This window comes from Lepidochelys kempii, chromosome 16, assembly GCF_965140285.1.
Source record: "Lepidochelys kempii isolate rLepKem1 chromosome 16, rLepKem1.hap1, whole genome shotgun sequence".
Taxonomy (NCBI): domain Eukaryota; kingdom Metazoa; phylum Chordata; order Testudines; family Cheloniidae; genus Lepidochelys; species Lepidochelys kempii.
The window spans coordinates 17,543,822-17,569,030 of NC_136395.1; the positions used below are offsets into that span (position 1 = coordinate 17,543,822).

Consider the following 25,209-nt stretch of genomic DNA (forward strand, 5'->3'; position numbering starts at 1 on the left):
AGGAGACTAAAGGATCTGGAGGCCCCCAACTCTCGGCTCCTTCAAAAAGCATCAAGGATTCCATCCAGGGGGTTTGTCTGCTTGTCTCCCAGACACCCCGTGCAAATGACCACAGCTGGGCTCAGGAGTTGACTTACCTCATTAGAAAAGGTTGATGGAGGAGATGAGGGGGGTGGTTTGCACCCTAGCAGTGGCTTTTTCTCTGGCTGGCCACAGCCCCAGTGAGACGTCAGCTGGTTGATTCCTAAACCCAGCGAGGCCCAACTCAGGCCCTGCATGGCTCTCCCTGAGGTCGATGGGAGGCTGGTGTGCAGGACATGAGGGCAGGGCCTCCCCTGAAGAATAGAAAACCCAGGGGAGTCGAATAAAATCTGTTGAAATCTAGGGGCCCAGTTCAGCCCCTGGGTACATCTGTCCAGCCCCTGTGAGTTCAGTTGCAGGAGTGTAACTGGCTGCAGGATCCAGTTTTATGGTGTCAGTGGATTTATAATAACATATGACACTCGCTTTCCATGTGGGGATCTCAAAGCACTTGACAAATACATAATGAATTAACTCTCACACTGCCCCTGGGAGGTAGACAGCTATTATTTTCCCCATTGTATTGATGGAGAAACTGAGATCCGTCGTGTGTCTCAGCCAGAAAGCCCATCCTCTGAGCTGTGTGTGTACAAAGGACCATTAATACCAAGAAATAGGTTTACAGCAGAACCTTGAATCACTCAAGAATGGCTGAACGGGTTTGGCTCAGAATTTCCAGATCACTTTGCCTTTGGGGCTTAGCCCAGAGTTGGAAAATGTCATCCGAAAAGAATGATCTTTCAGAAAGCTGCAGAGGTGGGAGTGAGTGCTAGTGGGAGTCGCAAGGGCAGTTCCCAGTTCCCAGAGCGCAGCTGTTTGTTGGGAGGAAGATTGGACTTTGGGTAAAGGCACGGCTCTGGTACTCAGGAGAAAGAGGTTGAATTCTCTGCTCTGGCAGAAACTCACAAGGGTAAACTACTTAATGTCTGCGTGCCCTGTTTTCCCATTCTGTAAACCACGAATAAGGCTGTGTGTCTGTCACGGAGATCACGGAAGTCATGGATTCCGTGACTTTCTGCGACCTCTGTGACTTCTGCAGCCGGGCAGCCCCTAAGCCAGCAGCAGCAATTTGGGTATGGGAGGGGGCTCAGGGCTGGGGCAAGGTGTTAGGGTGTGGGGTGGCACTTACCTGGTGGGAGAGAGCTCTCTGGCTCCCACTGGCATGTTCGTGCAGCTCCTAGGCGGAGGGGCCAGGGGGCTCCATGCACTGCCCATGCCCATAAGCACCACCCCTGCAGCTCCCATTGGCTGCGGTTCCTGGCCAGTGGGAGCTGTGAAACTGACGCTTGTGGCAGGAGCAGCACATGGAACCCCCCGGCTGACTCTCCCCCTGGAAGCTGCAAGGACATGCTGGTCGGAGCTGGATAGGAAGCTGGCCAGCCCCGTCAATCCTCTCCTCCCCCCCCAGCACCAGCGGGGGTCCCAGGCCATGCACCGCTGCCTGGCCCCCTCCCCTCCAGCACGAGCGGGGGTCCTGGGCTGCACACCGCCACTCATCTCCCCCTCAGCACCAGCAGGGGTTCTGGGCCACCCCTGCACAGCATCTGCGGTCCCCCCCGGCCCAAGTTTTAGTGAGGGGTATGTAGTAAAAGTCATGGACAGGTCATGGGTTGTGAGTTTTTGTTTACTGCCGTGACCTGTCCATGACTTTTACTAAAATTACCCGTGACTAAAACACAGCCTTCACCATGAATAATATTTGTGGATCAAGATTGTAAGCTCTTCGGGACACCTTTCACTGTGTGTTTGTACAGGGCCTAGCACAATGGAGCCCTGATCTCATTAGAGGGCTCTTGGTGTTACTGGGGTATAAATGCACCTCTCCTTGTGTGCACATCCATGGAGTTGTGCAAGCACATGCCTGTTCCCAGAGGCGGATATATTTGGACACATTCACACCCTTTGCGTATGATCGTAGATAACAATGTGATCTTATATAATACACATACTTTTCTAGAGCTAATGCTGTTTGCAGAGAGGCACGTCTGCACACAAAATACCCGGTGTTGGGGAAAATGAAGGTGGAACTGGATTCTGCAGAGAGTGCAGTCCCAGATGAAATAATTATCCCCATTGTCAGCCCTTCAGCACGGACACAATGGCTGCAGCCGGGCTGCCACTGCTGCGGGAGGAACCCGCCGTCATTCACTCCACGACAATCCATCTTTTCATGAATGCTCCCCTTGCCGTTCCCTTTCCTGTGGGCGTCACCTGTCTCCTGCAAGGGTGCTGGGCTTCCATTTCTAAGGCGATTGCCACCTTGATTACAGCACTTGTCTCTGCTTTTGTTTGCTGCGAGGGATAAATATTGATTCATTTCAGGCTGGTAAATGTCCCTGCCACTTGTGATTGCTGTTGAGGGATTTCTAGAGAGCCCATTTTTACATTGCCCGTGGGATTTTTGGGGGTGTGTGTGTGTGTCTCCCTTTAAATCACAGTGCCCTCTTCTTCCACTGGCCCCCACCTCCTACACATCCACCCTCACTGGTGCTGGGGATTGCAATCTGCAATCCCCTCTCACCTCCCTGCCGTACTAGGGGTTACACACAGGCACAGCTGGCCTCTCTCTGCATATGGGCCTGCCCTGCAGAGAGCAGCTGCTGGGAGCAGCTTCTGCAGCTTCGAGGAGAATGGAGCGAGTGGTGACCCCGTTGCTTGCCAGGAGGCGTGGTGTGACTGCAGCATCTATCAGTGCCCGGGGACAGGATGCTGGGACAGTACCAGAGCCCTGGTAAACAAGGGGATAAGTACACATTTGCCTTCCCTCTCCTGATGCACTAGTGCCCAGGAGCTATAAGATCAGCTGGAGCAACAAGCAGCTGAGCGTGTGGGGGCCCTGGAGAGTCCCAGGCTTTGTGTGTGAGCTTGGGTGAATTGCCTAATCTCTGTGGGCCTTGATTCCCCATCTGTTAAAGGGGGATAATGATAATTTCTTTGGTCAGCTCAGTTTGCAGGCTCTTTGGGGTAGGGGCTGTGTCTTACTCTGCTCATGTACAGTGCCTAGCCTGGCCCCACAGAGCCCTGATCTGGGATGGGCCCCTAGTGCTGCTGCAATAGAAATATTGATAGTGGGCGAGCAGGGATCTGCCCTGCTGTGTGGGTTAGGCCCCAGGTGTGTGTGTATGGGGTGCTGCTTTTTGATTCTTTGCTTTCTCCTCTGCCCCTTGGAAGACTTTGCTGATCACTGCTGGATCTTATTTCTGCTGGGTCATCATTCCCCCCGGGTTACACATCCTGATGTATGCACAGCCCTCTCTTGTAATGCAGCCCCTCTGAGCCCAGTCCTGCCTTTGTGGACACCCCTGTGAACCCATAGCTTTCAGCCAGGGCTGTGCCTGATCCGGGCCCCATGGCATTGCTGCTGGGATATTGAGCCGTGAGTGAGTGAAATCTCAAAGGGAATATGTACACTGTAATTAAGCATTTGCCGCTGGCCTGTGTCAGTGGGCTTGGGCTGCGAGGCTGTAAGACTGTGGTGTAGATCTTTGGGCCTGGGCTGGAGCTTTGGCTCTGAGACTCCCCCCCACCCCGACTGCAAATTTACAGCCCAAGTCTTGGCAGCTCTGTTGCTGGTGGTTGAGGATCGAAGGGGTATGTCTGTACTGCAGTTAAAAACCAGTGGCTGGCCTATGCCAGCTGACTTGGGCTAAGGGGCTGCTTAATTGCTGTATAGCATATAGGGACCCTCCCGGAGTCCCACCTCACAGGGTCCCAGAGCCTGAGCTCCAGCGTGAGCCTGAACATCTGCAATGCAGTTAAACAGCCTCTTAGCCCAAGCCCCGTGAGCCGGAGTCAGCGGCTACAGGCCAGCCGTGGGTTTTTGCTTGCAGTATAGTCATACCCAAAGGGAGTGGGAGGAAGGCAGCATTACCAGCTTCCGACGGTTTTATTACTCAGCAGGATAAGCACTTGGGGGAGGGTGTGGGGAATGGTGAGTCTAGGAAAGACTTGCTTTGAATGTGGAGGAAGCATGGTCGAATTTGAACCAAGGGACTGGATGTTAGGAGGTCTGAGTTCCATTCCTGACTCTCACTCTGACCTTGGGTACCTCTCTGGGCCTCCATTTCTCCATCTGTGCCATGGGGATAGCCTTTGCCCAGTGGGGATGTGAAAGTCTCTAGCCGATCTATTTCCTTGTGTGGTCCCCTCACACCAGTGCAAAGTGGGTGTTGAACCCCACTGTTCTGAGTCAGCAGTGCCTGTCACTGGTGTAAATGACTACACAGGGTGCAGGGTAATGGAGAACCAAGGCCCAAAGTTTGCAAGTGCTTTGAGATCCTCTCAAAGGTGCTGCGTTAATGCTGATACTGGTGAGAGTTCCCTCCAGCAGTAAAAATAGATGATACAAGCCCCTGAGGGGCACGAGTGTCTCTCATTGAAAAGGAATGAGTGACTGGATGGAGGCCAGCTTGGAGATGGCCCCCTCAACCTCTCCGTCGGGTTCACCAGGGTGGTAGTTACTGAGGCACAGTGGCCTGGAATTTCTCCCCGGTAGGCTAGGCAGCATCTCTGCTCTGGGACACCCGCGAGATTCGCTCTTGCCCTGCAGCTGAGGTTCAGAGCTAGGATTTGTTTGGCTGGTTCTGTGCCACTTGTGACGGGAAGGGAGGCTGGGGGAAGCGGCTTGAAGGGTTGAGTGCTCCTGTCAGATGGAGAGAGAGGTCGCTGTGCCCGTGGGCTAGGAAGAGAGAGCAAAGGGAGTGAGGAAAGGGAGCAGGGAGCCATTATTTTTCCTGTATAATTTCTGCTGCTTTCTGTGCAGTGTAATAATAATCTTCGGGCAGTGGCCGGGCTTCCACCCTAACCTCCCCACTTCGTGACGCGAGCTGTGTTCGTCCTCTGCCTGCTCCGGCACACGGATCCCTTTTCATCCTCCACCTTGCTTCCACACAGCCCCCCGGCAGTCCCTGTCTGATCTGTGCTGCAGCTCAGGAACCTTTCCGGGCACAGGCAGTGTCTAGTTACGCCCCAAGAGAACTTTGACAGTCAACAGCAACTAAACTCGGTAGGGGGGACCCTGGCTCTGGTTGACCCTGACAAGGCTCGGATGCAGACCGACTGGTTCTGTCTGCCTACTTGGCAGGCTTAAACTCTGGCTTGGGGACGCTAGCTCCGCTCTTTGTTTCCGGGCTGAGGTTGGCAGCGATGTTGATTTCAGGGCCCTGATTGAGCCGCATGCTCAAGGGGCTCATGTGAGCTGGGCGGGAGGGGATGAGAGGCTAGGGCTTCCCATGGACAGGATGCAGCCTGCAGAGCAGGGGAAACAGCCGAGTGGCTGACAGCTGCTAACAGCCCTGTCTGGGGCAAGGCAGGGGAAGAATAAAGGGGACTGCGTGCAAACCCCTCTGTGCTACAACCAGCACAAGCAGCGTTGGCTTTGGGAAGCTGTGCCGAGCTGGGAAGCCGGAGTGTCCCAGTGGCCCTGTGGGGGCGGAGACGGAGCATTCGACCCGCAGGCTGCGCTGCAGACAGTGTATGAATCATGAGCTGGAGCTGGGGCCCGTCATCACTTTGGAACCCAATCCGTGAACCCGGAGTCCTTGCTCCCCTTAGCTGGGACATCCTTAACCGACACTTCACTTCAGCTCTTCCTGGAAGCGGAGCTGATGGGAAGTGATGGGACCAGCCCTAGCTGGAGAGAGCCAGTAAATTGCAGGCACTCTGCAGGCTTTATCAGAAATGACTGAGGCTGCTGCTCAAAGGGAAATGCAGCCCGGATTTTTTTTTTTTTTAAAGTTTCCAGAAATCCAGATATTATATTTGTCTTCTACCTTCTGTGACTCCCTCCCCCTGCCACACCCGCTGGCAAGAGATCTAGTCTGAGATTCTTTAAATACTTATGTGAATCTATTGCTCATGGAAGGTGCTGGATGAAAAGCCCTGGAAGCCAGACCCCTTTGTTTATCTCCAAAGCCTCCTCAATGATGCTCTGCTGACATCCCTCTTCCTTGGAGGGACCAGTTCTGTATGGCTCCACAGCCCTCTGTCACTGGCCTCTCGGCTCCTTCTGTCTATTAGTGGGGTTCTGTGCTGTGGACACTTGTCTGCTGTAGACCCCCGTTTGACACAAGCTACTAAAGGACCATCAGATGGCTCCCAATCTGGGTTGGATTCGAACCACTAACCTACAGGTGAAAACGTCTATGTCCTATTGCCCAGGCCTGAGTCATCCTTTCCCTGCAGCTCTGGTGTTATTTTAAGAAGAGTAAGAGAAAACAAAGACACAGAAGCCATTAGACTGCCCACTGTATTATAGATATAGGAGGCCGTCTTCAGAGCATAGCATGGGGCTTCGGCTCAGTGATGCCTATCGGGGTAATAATGAAAAATAATCTTACATTTACTCAGTGCTTTTCCTCCCAAAGGTTCCCAGTGTGCTCTGCACACTTAACAAAGGGATCGCTACGTCCACGCCTAGAGTGCACATCCCTGGGGGGCTGTACAAGGCAGCTGTTTTGTGGTGCTCAGCAACAGTTCTCAGGCTGAGAGAGCGGAATGTGTGTGCACAGTGGTACTAGTGAGAGAGATTTCAGAGTAACAGCCGTGTTAGTCTGTCTTCGCAAAAAGAAAAGGAGTACTTGTGGCACCCTAGAGACTAACCAATTTATTTGAGCATGAGCTTTCGAAAGCTCATGCTCAAATAAATTGGTTAGTCTCTAAGGTGCCACAAGTACTCCTTTTCTTTTTAGTGAGAAAGAAAACAAGAACCTCGTTAGATTGGACCAGAGCTTAATTTGTAATAAAAGAGGTGCTGGGGTTCAAGCGATTTTTTTACATTCTTAACTAATGCAGCAAGCCCAGAGGTGCCGGGTCTATGGACGGCCAATCCTAGAGGTGTCGAGGCTCAGCTCTGGCACAAATTAAGCACTGGGATGGACACGCTGATCTGGAACTTTTGGGTCAGATCCTTAGCTAATATCCAGCGGCACCACTCCATTGAAGCCAGTTAAAACCAGCAGAGGATCTGGCTGGCAGTTGTGTACAAAGTCACATGAGCAAGAACTCTGATAGTAGTAGGTAAGAAATTTCAGGGCAGGTTTAATTCCTGCTGTAACTTCATAGTCTTTGTTACAGCAGGGATGAATTTGAGCCATTGACCGGACATGAAGCAGTACCAGGAAAGCTAAAACCTGAGTCACTCTGGATTTACACTGGTGTAACTCCATAGCCTTCAGTGGAGACACTCTGGATTCACATGGGTGTAACTGAGGCAGAGTCTGTCTGTTGGTTAACAAGAATAGGGATGGGGAAAGAGACCAAGGAAGTCTAGATAGAGCTAGGGAAGGGTAGTTTCCTTTTAGGTGGCCTAATACCTTTACTAGTCTTCCCACACTAAATGAAAGCCTGGAGCCTTGGCACTTGGACGGCTCCCGGTGCTATATAGAACATGTAGGACCTCATGGAGCTGGGCTCAGGATGGGCGGCTTCAGACCCTGGTTCATGGTAGGTCAGATCAGGTCTCTGGCTTGGGTATGAGACCACAACAGTCTGCTGAGCAGTTGACAGGAGCCGAGGTCCTGCCCCTGAAATGGAAATCATGTTACATCAGCAGATCCCTTGCACATTGCGATCCAAACCCCCATAGTGGTTGATTCAGATCTGTGGGTTCAAATATGAATGGGAGGGTTTGGGTCTTATTCTCTGGTCTGAGTCCATCTGTTGTCCCTAGTAGCTCAGGGTCAGATCCCCAGCTGGGGTAAATCAGTGGAGCTATGGCAGTTTACACCTCAGCTGAGGATCTAGCTAATAATTGATTTTTGGGGAGGGAGAGGAAAATAAGCACAGCAACAAATGCCAGCTAAGCGTACGGGAACTGCATGTCTCTGAAAACGAACATAGAAGCAGGTTGGAATGTGCTGAGTAATGCAGATCAGCATAGAGAGTGAGTGAAAGGAGAGAATCGGGGGTTCCAGGGGCTTGTGGGTGATAGTTGTCTCCGTTTCCCCCAAGGGCATAGCAGACCTTTAAGGTGCTTCCCCCTCCCACAATCCTTCCTCCTCCCCCTCCGCCCCCAGAATATCTTTCCAGCATTGTCAATCACATCCTGGGGCTGAGAACCGATATTTTCTCCAGTTTCAGAGTAACAGCCGTGTTAGTCTGTATTCGCAAAAAGAAAAGGAGTACTTGTGGCACCTTAGAGAGTAACCCATTTATTTGAGCATAAGCTTTCGTGAGCTACAGCTCACTTCATCGGATGCATTCTTTTCTTTTTGCAATATTTTCTCAGGGGTTTACAGGTTTGCTAGCTGCAGCTCCCTGCTGCAGCAGGGTCGTTTATTAGCATCACTGATCAGTGTTTCAGAGTAACAGCCGTGTTAGTCTGTATTTGCAAAAAGAAAAGGAGGACTTGTGGCACCTTAGAGACTAACCAATTTATTTGAGCATGAGCTTTTGTGAGCTACAGCTCACTTCATCGGCTGTAGCTCACGAAAGCTCATGCTCAAATAAATTGGTTAGTCTCTAAGGTGCCACAAGTCCTACTTTTCTTTTTACTGATCAGTGTGAGTCAGAGTGGCACAAAGTTGACCAGGTTCTGGGGGCTGGAAAAAGGCAGCTCAGATACTTGAATCTGTATCAGGATCTGTAATTGCAGATACGTTCAGTCACTTACAGGCTGGCTGTGTAAATCTTAGCGGAGAGTTTATCCTGCAGGAGGGAAACAGGTGCAGGCCCTGCAGGAGTTTCCTTCTCAGAGCTCGGTCTGTGAGGGGAGAAGGAGGTGGGAAGGTGAATGGCATCTTGCTCTATGGAAGCGCTCGGCAGAAGCTGGGTTTACAAGACGCTCGGGGCGTTATCTTGTCCTTACTGCCCTGGCTAGCACCAGCTGCTTGAGGGCAGAAGTGGGAATGATGAGACAACCCAAAAGCAAGCTGACTGGGGAAATTAAGGTCGACAAGGAGCTGAAGTCAATGCCTGCCTGCTTTAAACCCCCTCCAGGTTAGACAGTGATTGGCTCAACAGTCATCTCCTCTTCTGTAATTAGAGATTCAGGCCCCAAATGTGATGTGTCACCTGGTGGGGGGATGCAGTCGGTGCTTTCTGCCAAGGGGAAAGGACTTGCTGGTTAGGGGAAGGCTTGTTATAGGAGAGAGTGTTAAATGACGATGAGATTAACAAGGAACGCACCGTCTTTCAAATGTATGTTTCCCTTTAATGAAAGCAGTTCTTCTGCGCTGTGTGTGCCTTTTCACTCTGGGTGTATACGTGATCAGGTGGTCCAGCCCTCTGCTCTATTGCCCAGAGGGCCATTAGTCACCTTTTCACTGTGCTCAGAGTTAGGAATCAGGGCCTGCTCACCCACACGGCTGGTGCTTGGTAATATAGCAGTGTGGAACTGAGGTAGCACCTCTGCTCTGATGTATGTCCCCCAGGGGTTCTGTGTCACCTCCATTCCCCATTGTCCCATAAGCAGGGAACAGAGAAGCATTGAAAGGAGACCAGGTCACCAGCCCACCCATCTACCTACCTACCTCTCTAGCTCCGGTTTCACAAATGAAATGTAGAGGTGGGGTGAATTGGATGGGTTGGTGGGCCACGAATAGACTGCAGGCTCATGCCTGTAAGTCACTGGTTTAGCTCTAGCTCAGGTAGGTGCTTTCCGAAAGCTGTTATCCTCTGGTTGCTTTTAGGTAGGTGCTTGAAATAGCAGGGGATAGACTTGGGTGGTGGGTGGTTACAGGCCTGGGAATCAGGGGATCTGGGTGGTGTTCCCAGCACTACTAGGGAGTCCCTATGTGATTTTAAGCAAGCTACTTAATCTTTCTGTTCTTTAATTTCCTTATATCTGAAAAATCATGGAAGTGTAGAACTGGAAGGCTCATGGGGCTAATAATTCTTTCCCCATCTTTATACAGTGCATCTGGAGGTACGGATGAAAAACATTATGTGGAAGTGCATTTATTATTGTGGAGATCTTTTGAAGTGGGAGAGAAAATGTCAAGGTGACGATCAGAATAACACAATGCCTTGCAACTATGCCGGAAGCACTGTGTGTCCCTGGAAAACTCTGCTGGGATCCCCAGCTCTCCTCCCCCTGCGTGATATACAGTATTTATTTCTGTCCCTGGTAGCTCACCAGAGACCGGACCATAAAGCTGTTACTGGTCTCTTCGTCAAGCTGTACTTTGTTTGGCATTGCTCCAGGCTGCATATTAACAAATCCTGCCTCTGGAGACCATCGTCAATTTCAGTCCAGGCTGTCAAGGAACCTACAAACCTTCAGGAGAAGGTTTGATCACTATTAGAGAATCATCCTGCAAAGGGCAGGGGGTCACAGAGCCTGCCCCACGCCACCCGTTGTGGTGTTACAGTTGGACTCGAAAGGATTCATTGACCAGGAGGCTGGGTCACAAACCAAGCTGGGCCTGGGCTGTCAGCAATTTGCACAATGTGGGTTAATATCTGAAGAGGCTGTTCTGGCTGCTGCAGCGTCCTTTCCTAGCTGTGCAGTGATTGCAGATGCATCTGGCCAATGCCTCTGTTCTTGACTGTACACGCTGGGCTTCTCTTGCGGCTGCTCCTCTTAAGTACAATGAAAGAAAGGGGCTGGGCAGGGGATCTGTGCTAGGGTAGCACTCCATCAGGGCAAGTGGTGCAAAGCAGCACTTTTCATAGGGGCAGAAGTCACAGCCAGGACCCTCCTCTGGCCTGCACACCCTGCTCCTCCCTCATCAAGAGCATGCACCGTCCGCCAGGCACATCCTCATAGTCGCACATGTGTACACAAGTTGACACGCACACGTTAGGGGGCTCGGTTTCGTATTGTGATGGAGGCTGCGACGCATCCCAGGATCTGCTTCATGTTGTTTTAGGCAGTTTCTCATCTGCATGCCTCCAGAAGAGAGGGACAGTCCCCGTGAAACCAGAGGCGAGGCTGTTGTCTTCTGATTTATTGTGTAAGCGAGGGGGAAGGGAGAGGACACGCATGTCCTTGTGGTTACAGCAGGGGACTAGGGCTGTACCAGAAAACACGCAGGGTGTGTGGCAAGGCACACACGTGCCAACAGAATGCGCCAGCCAGTCACAGAAATGCTCCCGGGGCAGGACGCAGGGGCAGATGTCATCTGCTCTGAGTTGTGTTTGGGCAGGCTTCCAACAGCCTCCCCTTCCTGACCCCTCTCACCTTCCTTACAGGCAGCGAACGGGGTGCTGGGCTTGCTTTCACCGGACAAAGGTGTGAAGCATCCTCCAGTTTCTTGCCATACCTGAATTTGCAGGCATGTGTGCAATGCCTCTGCTGTTCCCTGTGCGATGCCGGGAATCAGGGATCAGAGGGGCACAGCAGGGGACTCCTCCACATGGCTGAACTTCACGACTGGCTGGCTCAAGACCAGTGGGTTCACTGGGATTAATGGAGTCACCCCCAGGGACAATGGTCTTGTGGCTATTGAGTTTAACCCATTTACTTTCCCACTGTTATAATGTATGAAGGATTCAGTGTCTGCGGAGCTCTGGTTGGAATTGGAAGGTCTCCTATGGTGTGTCTACACTGCAGTGGAAGCTGGGGCTCAGACTCAGGCTTGAGCCCAAACCCCCCTTCTGTCTACACACAAATCTCTCGAACTTGGACCTGGGGTCCTAGTTCGCTGCGGATATGGAGGGTTCAAACCCAAGTCAAGCTAGGACCTAGAGTTCAAGCCAATTGTTTTGCAGTGTAGATGCAGGTGCCCCACCCCACCCCAACTTGGGTCCTGGGAGTCTGTAAAAAGTATCCCACAATCTATGGGCCAACTTCCTTTATCCTGTCTGTTCTCCTGCTTTATGAGAAAGACCTGCGTTTGGGGGTGAAGCAGTGTGGAAATGAAGCTCTTTTGCAGTAGGAGAGTATAGGCAGCGACATCTCTCAGTGCTGCTCAGAGGGAAAGGTTTAAGATTATACACCCAGATTTGCGTTGTCTCCAGTTGCTCAGATAAACTGGGGGGAGGAACTATCTCTGCTGGCTTAATGTTCCATGCCCTGTAATTTACCAGGCCTGGGCTCACATTTCTGACTCTCTCACTGATTTCTCTAAAGCTTTGTTGACACACAGAAGTTGCAATTGACTTAGTTAAAGTGATGCAACTTTTGTGTGTGTAGACCTTGTATCAGTTTTAAACTGGTTTTATCAGTTGAGTTTGTTCCTGTAAATTTACTGGCACAAGGTTAAATGACACAAGCCAGGTTGAAATAGTGTCCACACACCCAGTTCCTCCAGTTTAACTGAACCAGTATAAAATCACCCCATTAGTTAAACTGGTGCAGGATAATGCGTAGACCAGGCCTGGAACTCTCCCTTCCCTCCTCTTCATGGAGGGGTCTTAACCATAGGGAGTGAAATCCTCTGTTGTATTCCATATATATATATATAGGTTCTTCTCCTTCCCTCATCACTGTAGTATTTTCCAGATGTGGATTAAGTGCCTAACATCTGTCACTTCTGGCTTCTTCTCTCTCACCCTCACCCCAGGGGGAGACTTGTATGTGCAGTGAAGTGTTTTGTTTTGGTAGGGTTTTGTTTTTAGATGTCCATGCTGCTCTGTGTGTGTTGGAGAAGTTGGGTAGAGAGGCATCTGGCACTTGGCATGGAAGGTGAGGGGGTGGTTGTGATGATTCTTCATCCCAGCAGGAATTTGTCCCACAGTTGCAAATGGGGCCCCAAGCTCTGTCTCATGCACTGATGAGAGTTTTCCCACTGGCCCTAGTGGAGTCAGGATTTCATCCTTAATCACACAGAGCTGCAACCCGGCTCCCTCCTGCAAAGTGTGTTAACGTAATCAGTACTCCGGGGTTCTGTCCTCTGCTTTGTCACTGACTCTCTGTGTGGCCTCCGGTGGCATTGCAGGGAAGTGCATTAGGCTCCCCTTTCCTGTGCGTGTTGACCAGAGAGCCAGCTCTTTTTCGTGGTGCTCAGCACCGGGGACTGGAACCTGTGTTCCCTGTAGCCCTGACTTGCCATGACTGATGCTTCGTGGTATCATTACCAGGGCTCCCCTGCCTGTGCTTTTGGGCCAGGGCGACTTGCTGTGTTTCCTTTCATCTTTGCCTAGCGTTGAAAGGGCCATGGGAGATGAATGGGGAGCAGTGCAGACAGTGCTCCGGGAGCCTGATCTTGCCCTGAGAAAGCTTCCTAGGAGCAAAGAGAGACGGGGGCGGGCGGGGAGCCCTTAGCAATACACAGAAGGCCGAATGTTATTCAGTGCTCAGACCTAGCTCCATGGGAGTGGGAGAGCTCAGGGCTCACCCCCTAGAGCAGTGGTTCTCAGTGAGGGGTACGTGTACCCCTGGGGGTATGCAGAGGACTTCCAGGGTGCACATCAACTCATCTAGATATTTGCCAGGTTTGACAACAGGCTACATAAAAGGCACTATTGCAGTCAGCGCAAACTCAAATTTCCTACAGACAATGACTTGCTTATGCTGCTCTCTATACTATACGCTGAAATGTACTCACAATATTTATATTCCAGTTGATTTATTTGATAATTATATGGTAACAAGGAGAAAGTCAGCAATGTTTCAGTAGTAGTGTGGCTGTGACACTTTTGTATTTTTATGTCTGATTTTGTAAGCAAGGAGTTTTTAAGAGAGGGGAAACTTGGGGGTACTCAAGACAAATTTGACTGCTGAAAGGGGGACAGTCATCTGGAAGGGTGAGAGCTATTGCCCTAGAGCACAGCTCCCATTGCTCTGTGTGTCACCAGACTGGCCTTCCTTAGGAACATGCTCCCACGAAATCGCTGTTCTTTAGATTTCAAAGCTAGTTCAGGCTGCGTGAGAGCGGACGTGTGAGCCCCTCCACTGGGATCAGACGAGGCATGGGGTTTTGAAGGAGGCCAGCGAGGAAAGGCCACTCCTCTCCTTGAGCCCTTTGGCTGTTAAACTTCCCTCTCCCCACTCAAGAGCCCAGAAGAAACCTTCAGGTCCACAGATTCCTAAAGGTTAATTAACTGCTTAAAAGAGGCAGCACATTCCTCCCTGTGGTTTACAGCCTGCTGTTACACGCTGGCCCTAGGCTGCTGCCCCTAGCCTAGGGGCCACCCACGGTACCTCTGCGTATGCAGCAGCCCTGCAGGAGGCCTCACTGGCAGCAGGAGAGACAGCGCTGCAGGGGACATGGCAGAATGGGCTGGCTCAACAGTATTCTACTCCAGCTCGCATTTCAGCCTCCCTGCCTAATATGAGACTGTCAGTGACTAGATTCGGAGCTGTGCAAAGTCTGGAGTGAGTCCTGGAGCTCATTTACACTGGATGGCCAGGAATTTGTTTACACCAGGTGCGATCTGGAGTAAGTCCACTAACTTCCAGTGATAATCCTCCAGGTTTTCGCCCCTGTAACTGAGATCAGAATGTGGCCCAAGCAAACACAGAAGTAGAAGAAGCCGCAAGCCATAACCTATCACCCTTTTCTGTTAGGTTCTCCCTAAGAGCTTTTCTTTCTCTGGGTCTCCCAGTGTGTTATATATTGTCCATCTACATAAGCTATGGATCCCCAGTTCAGGGACCATATCTGTACAGTACTTACCATATAATAGCAGGGCACACTCTGGTTTCTAGTAGAGTTGATGTTGTAGGCTGAGATTTTTCAAAGCCACCCTAGGGTATTTAGAGGCTCCATTCCTACAGAACTTAGGAGATTTAGATGCACAACTCCAAGTAGGTAAGCACTGACAGTCCCACCACCCGGAGCACCCAACCTGTCAGCATCATACACTCACGAGAGCCTCTCCCGCTGGCTATGCTCAGTGGGTTTTGGGAGGCTGCTGCTTGCATCCCAGAGTGAGCGCCGTGCTCCAGATGACAGGGATTCCATTCCATCCCTTCCCCCTGCCCACCCAACGGGAGTGTGTAGTTAGAGGCATTTTTCCCTTACTAAAAAAAGTGCAAGTTTCGTAATTGTTTCCTGCTGGAGTTGAAACACTGATGCTGAGACTGAAATAGAACCTGAGAGGAAATGCAATTGGAGAGAGAGGCTAGAGAGCAATTAGTATGGGTGGTCTGAGCTGACCCCCCATCTCCATCCCCATCCTGTGCTCTGCTCCCTGGCTGACACCTCCCTGGCACCATTACAGAAGACCTCCTGTTGTTGGGGTTATTTTATTATTTATTCCTACGTCATCCCCTGAATATACTCCCATCCCCTCGTAGGAGGAAGAGGGGAGGCGTCATTAGTGGCTGTGGACCACTCAGGGAGCGCAGTAATGAAGGCTGTATAAGCAGCTAGATAGATGGAGAAAATGGTTCGTATTCCCCTCTATGGCAGCTGTGGATGTACTGGGAGAGCGTCTTTCCTGTTGAGTTAACCCCACACCACAGCATTGGAAGCATTAAATGCCTTTAACCTCTTTCCTGCCACCAAATGACACTGGTGCCTCCAGGCTGCTTTTCAGACCTGTCCTTTCAGATGAGTCCCTGTTTGGGTTGCACTGGGGATTCATGATCCTCCGTGAGAGGATCAGGCCAATGTTTTCAAACTAGGGTTCCTAAATCTACATGAAGGCATCTAAACAAGCAATCTGCACTCCTGAGGTGCTGATCACCTGCAGCGCCCGCTGAAGCCAGCAAAGGAAAAGATAGAGGTGTCTGAAACTGCAACTGCGGCAGAGGGCTCCCGCAGCATTAAATCTAACGGGCATTGGGCGCATGGGGTGCTTCATTGGGGTGTAAGTCAGGGCCGACTTTGGCTTACTTGTTACCTCCGCACATCAATGTTTGGAGGCTCTTCTTAGCCCAACAGCTCCGCTCATCCCATCCTTACAGCTAGATCCAAGGGGCAAAGGTTGTCCACCCAGGGAAATTGTCCAGCATAGCTATTTGGGAGTAGCTTGCTGTGTTCTGGAAGAGCGCCCACATAGGGGAGTCATTCCAGAATAGCGATGCAGGTCAATTTCTCCCATGTAGACAAGGCCTCTCTCTCTGACAGATGTGTCATTTTTGGCTTCATTAAGCCCAGGCCTCTCTGTCCTCTACAATGGGGTTGTTTCTTGACCATCCTGCTAGACAGTGCTGCCAAAGCAGAGCGCCCACCCAGGTGCCAATATTACCTCCCCGGTGTCTGCATTTGAATCTCCCACATGGCTGCCAGACTTCCAAGTCTAGACAAGCTTCTTCAGTGAAAATAGACATTGTTCTTCCCCTGCTGTCCCTGGTCCCTGTGCTCTGGGAGCCTCCATTCTGGCCCACGCCCCTCCGCTGGCTCAGAGTGCATCTGATCTCTGAAGACACATGGGGTGAAATCCTGGCGCTACTGAAGTCAGTGGGAGTTTTACCACTAACTGCAGTCGGGTCTGAATGTCACCCAGTGATTGGCACCTGTGTGTGGCCGCTGGAGCTGGCCTCGCCTGGGTGAGAGTGCCACACTGCAAAGCTGATGCTGGAGTTGCTGCATCCCACACGGGTGCTGCGCGCCCGGGTGACGGGCTCGGACTTCTAGGGGCCTATCATAGGGCTCTTGGTGCTGCACTAAGCTGCAGCGTATTGTGGGAGAACTTGTCTGGTCACCTGCGGGAAAGTGGTCTTCACCCAGCAACTCGGTAAGCTGGTTCCAGCTTGGCATGCTCTCCCAGCTGGCAGCCTGCCGAGAAGACCATCTCCTGGATGCCAGCTTTCTGTTTCTGTAGCCGCACAGCAGGAATGTTGCTAGCACAGCAAGCTGCACGCAGTATGGGGTTTAAAGGCCTCACCGGTGAGTAAGGACTGGTAGGTGACTTCCCATGCAGAAGCAGGGAGTCGGTAAATGGCAAGGAAGTGGAGGAATTGTGGGAAAGCATAGGAGGAGGAGTGCCGTCCAAGTTGCTTAGCCTGCATCCACACTGCTGAGTGGTGACATTAGCAGCTCGAATGTTGGCAGCACCGGGCGTTAGCCTATCCCGCTGACAGGCCCGCTAGCCCAGGTGTGAAGCACTTGAGCAAGAGGCTTGTGGGTGTGGATGGGATTTGGATTCGGGACAACACTCAAGTAAGTGTAGTGAAGACAAGCACTTAGATTGTAAGCCTTGTGGGGCAGGGCCCATCTTTTCACTGGGTTTGTGTTCAGTGACTGATGGCATGGAGCCCTAATCCCAAATGGGGCTTCTGTGCACCACCACAAAGTCACCGAGCTAGATCCTCAGCCAGCGCAAATCAGCATCACTCTCCTGAAGCCAATAGAGCTGTGTGATTTATACCAGAGGGGGGTCTGGCCCACTTTTCCTTTGGCAGCTGGTAGCAGGGGCTTCTGGAACCACCTCGCCAACAGCATCCCGCTGGAGCCAGGTCTTGTATGTGCTGTCTCTATTGCCCCAATGTTGTGTTTACGCCAGCCCCTACCTTCTCCAGTCTATGCTTCTTGCCAAGCACATTATAAATCTTTCTGATGGAAAATTGCTTTCTTTTATTGCGCGCCTCGCCATTCAAGGTAATTGGCATCTGTTCATGTGTCTTGGAGTTTCTATTTTTATCAGCTGCTCACATATCCACATGTAGCCACTCTGCCTCATTATCCTAGTCAATTTCAGACCTGGTGTTTTGTTGTTGTTGTTGTTAGTATGTAGATGGGAGATGTGGAGGCAATGACGAACAAGGCTATTCCCTCTTCAGCCAGCCTCCTAGCACCAGTCTTCCTGCTGGTGCCTTGAACTAGCCACAATCCCTTGGCTCCCTGCGTCACCAGCAGAGGAGAGGGTGAGTGTGCAAACAGGTCCCAGCACCAGTAACGTTCCTCAGCCACCTGGTCCATGACGTTGCTTACCTGAGTAACCACGCCCTTCCCCTCAAGACATGAATTTACGTTACTCTAGATCTGTTACGAGACAACCAAAGAATATTGTCCCAGGCTTAGTACACAGGGAACCATTCCGTCTTCTCCTTGGCAAAATGCATAATCACACGTGTTGTATCCTCTCCACTACTGAGAGGGGGGCTGCGGGGAGAGCTGAGAGTGCACCGTCACGGCTCTGGCCTGGTGACCATGGGCCTAGTTGCCTAGTATCTGCATATTCAGTTTAATGCAGGGGTTCTCAACCTTTTCCTTTCTGAGGCCCCCCAACAGGCTATAAATCTCCGTGGCCCCCCTGTGCCACAACAACTGGTTTGCTGCAGATAAAAGCCAGGACTGGCATTAGCGGGTGGCAAGCAGGGCAATTGCCTGGGGCCCCACGCCACAGGGGCCCCCGCTTCAGCCTCTGATGGTGGGGATCAGTGCCCCGGACTTCAGCCCCATGTGGTGGGGCTTCGGCTTTCTGCCCTGGGCCCCAACAAGTCTAACATGGGCCCTGCTTGGTGGACCCCCAGAAACTTGTTTGCAGCCCCCTCCCCCCGGGGCCCATAGTTGAGAACCACCGGTTTAATAGATGCTTGCAGGAGACAGAGGATGGGGAAAGAAGAGAGAATATGAAAAGGTGAAATGCAGCTTATTCTCTGCTAAACAGACCTTGGTGTGCATGATTGTGTTTTCCAGGCTTGGGATAGAAACATATGGGCACCTCTGAGATTTAGACAGCTGTCTCCCAGCCCATCAATAATAGCTCCAAACAGATGTTCCCTAAGAGATGCTTAGATCCTACTCCATCAGTGGTGCCAACTCTCGTCACTTTATTTCTAACGTTACTTGGTGTTTTTTTCTTAAACCCCCAGCTCCTGGAGTCACGTGATTGTGAGTCTCAGCTTCCAATTAAAAAAATGTTTCTAGCCAATCTCTTGAGCCCTCAGGGTGGGCAATACAGCTGCACCTACAATCAAAACTCCATGTCACTATGTAAAGCCTCAGCTGGTAGGGGGCCTATGTGCCTGAGAATCGCCCTTTTGATGAACTTCCACTTTCTGGTTGTCTTGTTTAGGGGGAAATTGAAAAATACATTTTTAAATTCCTGTTAATTTTATCAAGTGGCCAAACCCTGGGTGTTTTTTTTTTTAAGAGTTAATATCAGCTAACAGAATTTTCTCTCCGGGGTTCTGTGTTTAAATGGTCATACTTAGCAAATTGACAGGAAATAAGCCGAACTTTGTCAATATCATTAAGTTACGCATGCCCAGGATGTGTTAATAATAGAGTTTTCATGCAGCTGCTTTGCTGGAAATCTCTTTGCTAATGTGAGGTACTGTGGAAGTAAATAGGCTCCCCATTGGAATGAATTCAGCAAGTGTATAACATTTCACGTTGCAGAGAGATGCCCTATTTATCCACCGAATGGGTACAGCATAGACAGCAGCAGCATCAACGTCCCTCACTCAGCTTTGCTATTGTGTCTCAGTACTGTTAGTGGGAGGACTGACTAGGTAGTTCAGCCTGTCAGTCTCTTTCAGTCATTGCTGGGAAGGATGCTGGCTGAGCGCGACCATTAACTCATAAAGTCACTGAACAGCCATGCAGAGGTTCTGACGTCAGCCGGGCTTGAACTGGTGACAAGGGAAAGTTCTTGTCATGGGGAAGGGCTTGACCAGGCCTTCTGGACCACTCCCCAGACTGTTGTCAGGGGATCCAGGTGCTGGATCCTGTGTGCTGTAAGTCTCCAGAGCCAGAATAGGCACAATGCCTGGGCGCCATCTTAGCACCACTGGGCCCACTCGAGAGTGCAGCCCATGTGACCGCTGCCCAGGCCTTGGCTTCTCAAGTTCCCCCATAGCTTAAACCCACCCTCTCCTTGAGCTCCTGCCAATGGTGTGAGCCTGCTGGGTTACAGTTTAACACATACAGACTTTGCATGGGACTAGAACCCAGCATTGCTCTTTCTTTAATAGCACGAGAAACGCACAGATCTATGCACAAGTAATCAACCCTACACCTATTTCCCTGCCTCAGTTTCCTCACCACTCCAGGGCCTTCTTTGGGTAGGGGTCAGGGTCATCCGAGGCTATCTAGGTCTGTCTGCTCCATGTCGTGAATTCTGAGACATGGGATCTTCTTGGCAGGATGGAGATCCGCTGACCTGGTCCAATCTGTCCTTTCCCCTCTCCTGCCTGAAATTCCTGTGTGTCATTGTGCGTCTTCCCCTGACCCACCTAGTCTCTTTGGGTTTTAAGGGCTGGCATTGACACCTTGGTGTTTGTCTTCAGCTTGGTGACTTTCCACTCTCCAAACCTGGGACCCTTGTTGAGGAAAGATGGAGAAAACTTATACCCCACTCTCCTTAGCATACCTATTGTTTGATTAGAGCCCAGTCATTAAGGGTGACAACTCTCCATTGTCCCTGGCCTGGGGAAGATGAGATGCAGACCTTGCCAGTCCCTGGTGGGTTCCACGCTCACACAGAAGCATTTAGCCATACGGCAGTTTTCCGAGTAACACCTTCATCATGTCAACCAGCATTTGTGACTTTTACAGACAGATCCTTCAAATCATCACCGCTCTGAACATCATTTCCAGACCTCAGAGCCAGCCCGCGCCTGGGAACTGTGGCCTGGGAATCGTTTCCTATTGGAATTTGAAGGTTGATGCTAAAAACCCCATGAATGTTTTATATAAATTGTAGCAAGGGCAGGTATTGTCTTGTTCTGACAGTGTACAGAGCCTGGCACGATGACCCTTGATCCCCGACTGGGGCCTCTGGGTGCTGCTGCAATAGAAAATAATGTTCTTCTTTAGTCCAAGGAACTCAAAGCACTTTAGAAGCATTTGTGCATTAGCCCTCGCACAGTCTGGTAAGGGAAGTATTAATTCCATGTTTCACATGGGCTAACACAGAGGCACAGTTTGGCTAAGTGACTTGTCTAGGGTCACACAAGAACCAGGAATTGAACCCTTCTGTCCACAAGCCCCTCCTTCCTCTCTGCCCCTGTGCTGTGGTAGAAGCCATATCGTTAAGTGTATTTGCCTGCAGTGAGAGCGCTGTGGAAGGCTGTGCACAGCTGAAAAGGACCGCATGACAATTGAGCAACAAAAATAGGACTTGGGGGGGGAGGAAGGCAAGAAAAGGAATGGGATCTTCACACGCGCTGCTCATCAAAACCCAGAGGGAGTCAGCTCTGAAGCTTCAGATTAAGAGAAAAAGAGGTATGACAAGCAAAGGCATCAAAAGATCTCGAAACCATCAGTGAGCACTTTCTTTGGAGATTTAGCTAGTCAGCAGGGAAGAAATGTGACAATGGCATTTAAGACAACTGGTATGAAGGAACCTGGCGCAAACAGACAGCTCTTAAAGTCAGCATGTTGGCAGATGGGGTAGCGCTGAACAGGGAGGGATGCCATTTATCTGTCTGTTGCCGGGGCGGGGGGGTGTTTAATGTGTTGAGATTGAAGAAGAAGCAGGTACTTTTTAACTTGCCGTGTCATGGCACAAGATGCATTGGAAAGAAATTCCTGTTTGTTTAGTGGCCTTCCTCTACGTCAGCCTTCACCTTATGCTGCAAGACGGGGAGAAACATGGCCAGATCCTCAGCTGGCATAAATTGGTGATGCACAACGTAAACCCATGGAACTCCTGGTTTGCATTAGCCGAGTATCTGGCCTAGAAAGTTTTGCTAACTGACATGATGTACTAAGCCTTAAAGGTAGCAAAAATACTCATAGATTCAAAGATTTTAAGACCAGAAGGGACCATTAGATCATCTCATCTGACATCCTGTATATCACAGGCCGCTGACTTCCATCCAGGTACCCCAGTTTCGAGCACAGTACCTTCTAGTTGGCTAAAGCATCTTCCAGAAAAGCGTCCATTCTCAATTTGAAGACAAGAGATGGAGAATCCTCCCACTTCCCTTGGTAGTTTGTTCCAATGGTTAATCACCCTCACTGCTAAAAATTTGTGCCTTATTGAATTTGAAGTTGTCTAGCGTTAACATCCAGCCGTTGGTTCTTGTGATGACTTTCTGCAGTAGATTAAAGAGCCCCTTAGCAGCTGGCATTTTCTCCCCAGGAAGGTCCTTGTGCACTGCAATCAAGTCACCTATGCTATAGAAACTAGTCAGCTTAAAATGAAAGAACTCAAAGGAAAAGACTCCAAATGGCTTAACCCTTGTCTTTCTTGTTTTCTCTTTCAGTTACAGAGAAGGAGGTGCAGCAGTGGTGAGTTTCCAGCCCCGTGTTTCTGATTCTTGTGAGCTCCCGAGTGGTGTGTGCATGCAGCTGTTGAGTGACAAGTCAGTTCTCTCTGCTGCGTTGAGTGTGTGCATCTTGGCTCACCGTATGCGCGTGTTTGCCTCCGTTTCTTTTCAGAGTTGTATTGCCTGGGAAGCTGGCTAAACTGAGATGCAAAGGCGGGCGTCATGAGACAAAAGACTCATACACAAGTCATTTCAGGGTGTGGCTCCTGTTCCCAACAGTCTTTCCCATAATCCATTTCTGCCTCGTTCGGGCACCAGGCTCTGCATGCAGCTACTTGGATGCCTGGTTCTTCCGTACTGAGTATTAGTTCCTCACCTGCTCTTTGAACTCCACTGGACAGGAAGTGTTTTCATGACTCAGGACCACCCTTGGGGTTCAGCTGCACTGCAATCCAAAGTGTGTTTGCAGCTCAGGAGGACATAACACTGATAAAAATAATAGTGTAGATGTGATGACGCTGGCTTCATCAATCAAATATACCCAGAGGGTCAAGCTGTCCTGCAGTGGTTCAACACCAACCTCAGGGCAGACCATTAAGAAGCAGAGCACAAACCCAAAATTGGCTGCGAGTTCTCTACTTAGATTTCACCAACCAAGCATCAAGTGTAAACTCCTCAGGCCCTCTAACAGCCTAACCATGGAGTCACAGACAGTCCTCTTGGGTACTGCAGTCTATCTTGTCACCTAGGCTAGCTTGCCTTTGTGATAGATGGTCCCTTACACCAAAAATCACAACATTCAGGTTACTCCCAGTCCCAAGGACCAGTCACTTACCTCAGGTCAATTGCACCTTTGATCTCACACTAAAGACAAGATTTGTAGCCAGTCCTGTAACAAATTATCTAAAGGTTTACTAACTAGGAAAAGGAAATGAATGTTATTTACAAGAATAAGGCTGGTAAACATATATATGCACAAATTAGGATAAGCTAACTCTACGTGTCCTTTAGGGCTAACGCAGGCCAAACACTGGGGATCTTCTGTTTATGCTTAGTAATCCTTGCCCCCCAGAGTCCAAGCAGCATAAAAGATACAGTTTCTCTTGTTAGGGCTTATTATTCCTTCCCCGCTTCTGCTTCCAGTTGCTAATTCTGTTGGGAAGAATTCACTTGCATGTCTTCTCTTCCTGGGGTTGGGGAGAGTCTTTTGTCCTCTGACATTCCACAAAAGTTCATCTGGTGTTGATGGGCCTTCCTTTGTTGGGCAGGAGATAACACCTCCTGGTGGAGACTAGTACTTCATGTGGATTAATGTCTCTTTCCTCTCCGGTAGTGTGCATCGTTACAGAGGGTTACAATGCAAATGTTTCAATATTACCTTACAATATGGGAGACAGGTGTTGTAAGGGAGATTATTGCCTGCAGCAACTTACACTAAGCACATTTTTGTAGCTCTGATACCTGTTCTAACAATACTAACATGCATGTGAGCCAGACTAATTCCAGCTCTGTGTTTGTCGGTATCCAAATGAGGCATGGGCACCTTGGCATAAGCTGGCACCTGATTTGCCAGCATCACACTGGATTCTACAGCCTACGCTGAGCTCCACGCCACTGCACCTACAGTGCCATTTTTATCAGCGGTAGCTAGCGCGGGTACGTCTGACTGAGCTGCAGTCACATTGGATTGCAATATAGGCCTACCTCTGGCCGCAGCAGGCAGGCACTATGGGGCAGGCTGCCCGGCACAATGATCTTTTGCTCCGCTGCAGAACCAAATGTGATGGCAACGTTAGACTGGGTTGGTAGCAGAAGGGGGGGGTGGTCTCAGTTTGCAGAGCCCCACCCACCCTCTCCTTCCCTCCCTGTCAGGTTGCATGCGATGCATTGTGACATAAAGCCCTGAAGATCTTGGGGCTCGGGGAGATTCAGAGTCTTCCTAAGAACGATCTACATGGCTTAATAGCTGGATAATGCTGCATGTTAGGCAGCTTCAAAACTCCCAGAGAGCGGCATAACTAATGGAGTGGCTTAAAAAAAAGCGACAACCCGTGTTTGCAGGTTTTCTCTGCTGTGGTTTTCCGGATAAATGAGCTTTGCCTCCAAAGTAAGTGCTGACATTGATGCTGGTACGCGCTCACCTCTGCATTCGAACAAGTGCTGAAACCTTTCTGAGCCTGCCCGGGCGTGAGAGACAGTGACAAATGTGAAGGGAGAGCAAGCGGTTTTAAACACCGCTGAAGGGCTCCCCTGCGGTGCAGCCATAAATCCCATGCCCGCTGAGCTCGTTCTGCACACCGTGTTCCAGCACACGTGGTGGGCGGCAATGCCCCTGCCTTTCCACCTCCACTCGCAGCACGTGCAAGAGCCTATCGCTCTTGGCTCCGGGTAAAGGTGAAAAACCAAATTCCATCTGCTCCCAGCAGAAGGAAGAAATGGAACGAAGTGATCAGCGAAAAACTCAGCTTGCCAAGCCCTGTCTTAGCACCGTCTCTAGCTTTGATGGGTTAGCTCCGGCATGGAATAAATACACAGGCACTGAGTCTCCAGCAGCAATCAGAAACTATCCCATCAAAGCCAGAGATGGTGTAGATGGGTGTAAAAGCAGAGCAAGCCAGAACAGAATCAGGTCCATTGCCTTGGCATTTCTTTAAATGCCTGTAACACGTTGGTTATGGCAGCTGGCTCATCAGTAGACTATCTTGAAAACCCACCTAAATTACGCAATGCAGCCTGACTGGTGTGTGCGGCATGCTGAATTTGGTCCAGCAAGGAAAAGAGCTTTTCTTGTCCTCTTAAAGACAGCGCCACGTGCAGATATCCCACCCTCTTCATTTTGCGGGTTGTCATGGTAAATGAAGCCTAATGTGGATGAGAATCAAGGTTCACGAGCCTCAGTTGGAGAGTGAGTGTGGTGGTGTGTCTCTTTAATGAAGGTGACACGTGCACCCCTGGGAAACTGTCTTGGTTTTTGTAAGGCCTCTTAGCATCAGAAGCCATGAGAGGTTCTGCTTTGCATGGGGCAACCAGATCTCCTGGTTAGCAGGATACCAGCCCCCTTTCTGTAGCCTTTGGCTTGAAAGGATTATGACCATAACCCAGGGGGCAACGTCTGAATATTCCTTTGAGAGTGGGCCTCAATCCTCTAGCCCTTACTCGTGCAAGCAAGGGGGACTCTTCTTGTGGATAAGGGT

General features: G+C 50.4%; 1 protein-coding gene across 5 annotated transcripts in view; it reads left to right on the forward strand.

Annotated features, from left to right (window-relative positions):
- The window catches only part of NCS1 (neuronal calcium sensor 1), a 118,263-nt gene that overhangs the window by 40,891 nt on the left and 52,163 nt on the right, over positions 1 to 25,209 (forward strand). For all 5 annotated transcript variants that reach the window (XM_078849020.1, XM_078849021.1, XM_078849024.1 and 2 more), the window contains one exon: positions 22,013 to 22,037. In XM_078849020.1, coding sequence (XP_078705146.1) covers positions 22,013 to 22,037 — 25 coding nt within the window. The remainder of the gene's footprint in view (positions 1 to 22,012; positions 22,038 to 25,209) is intronic.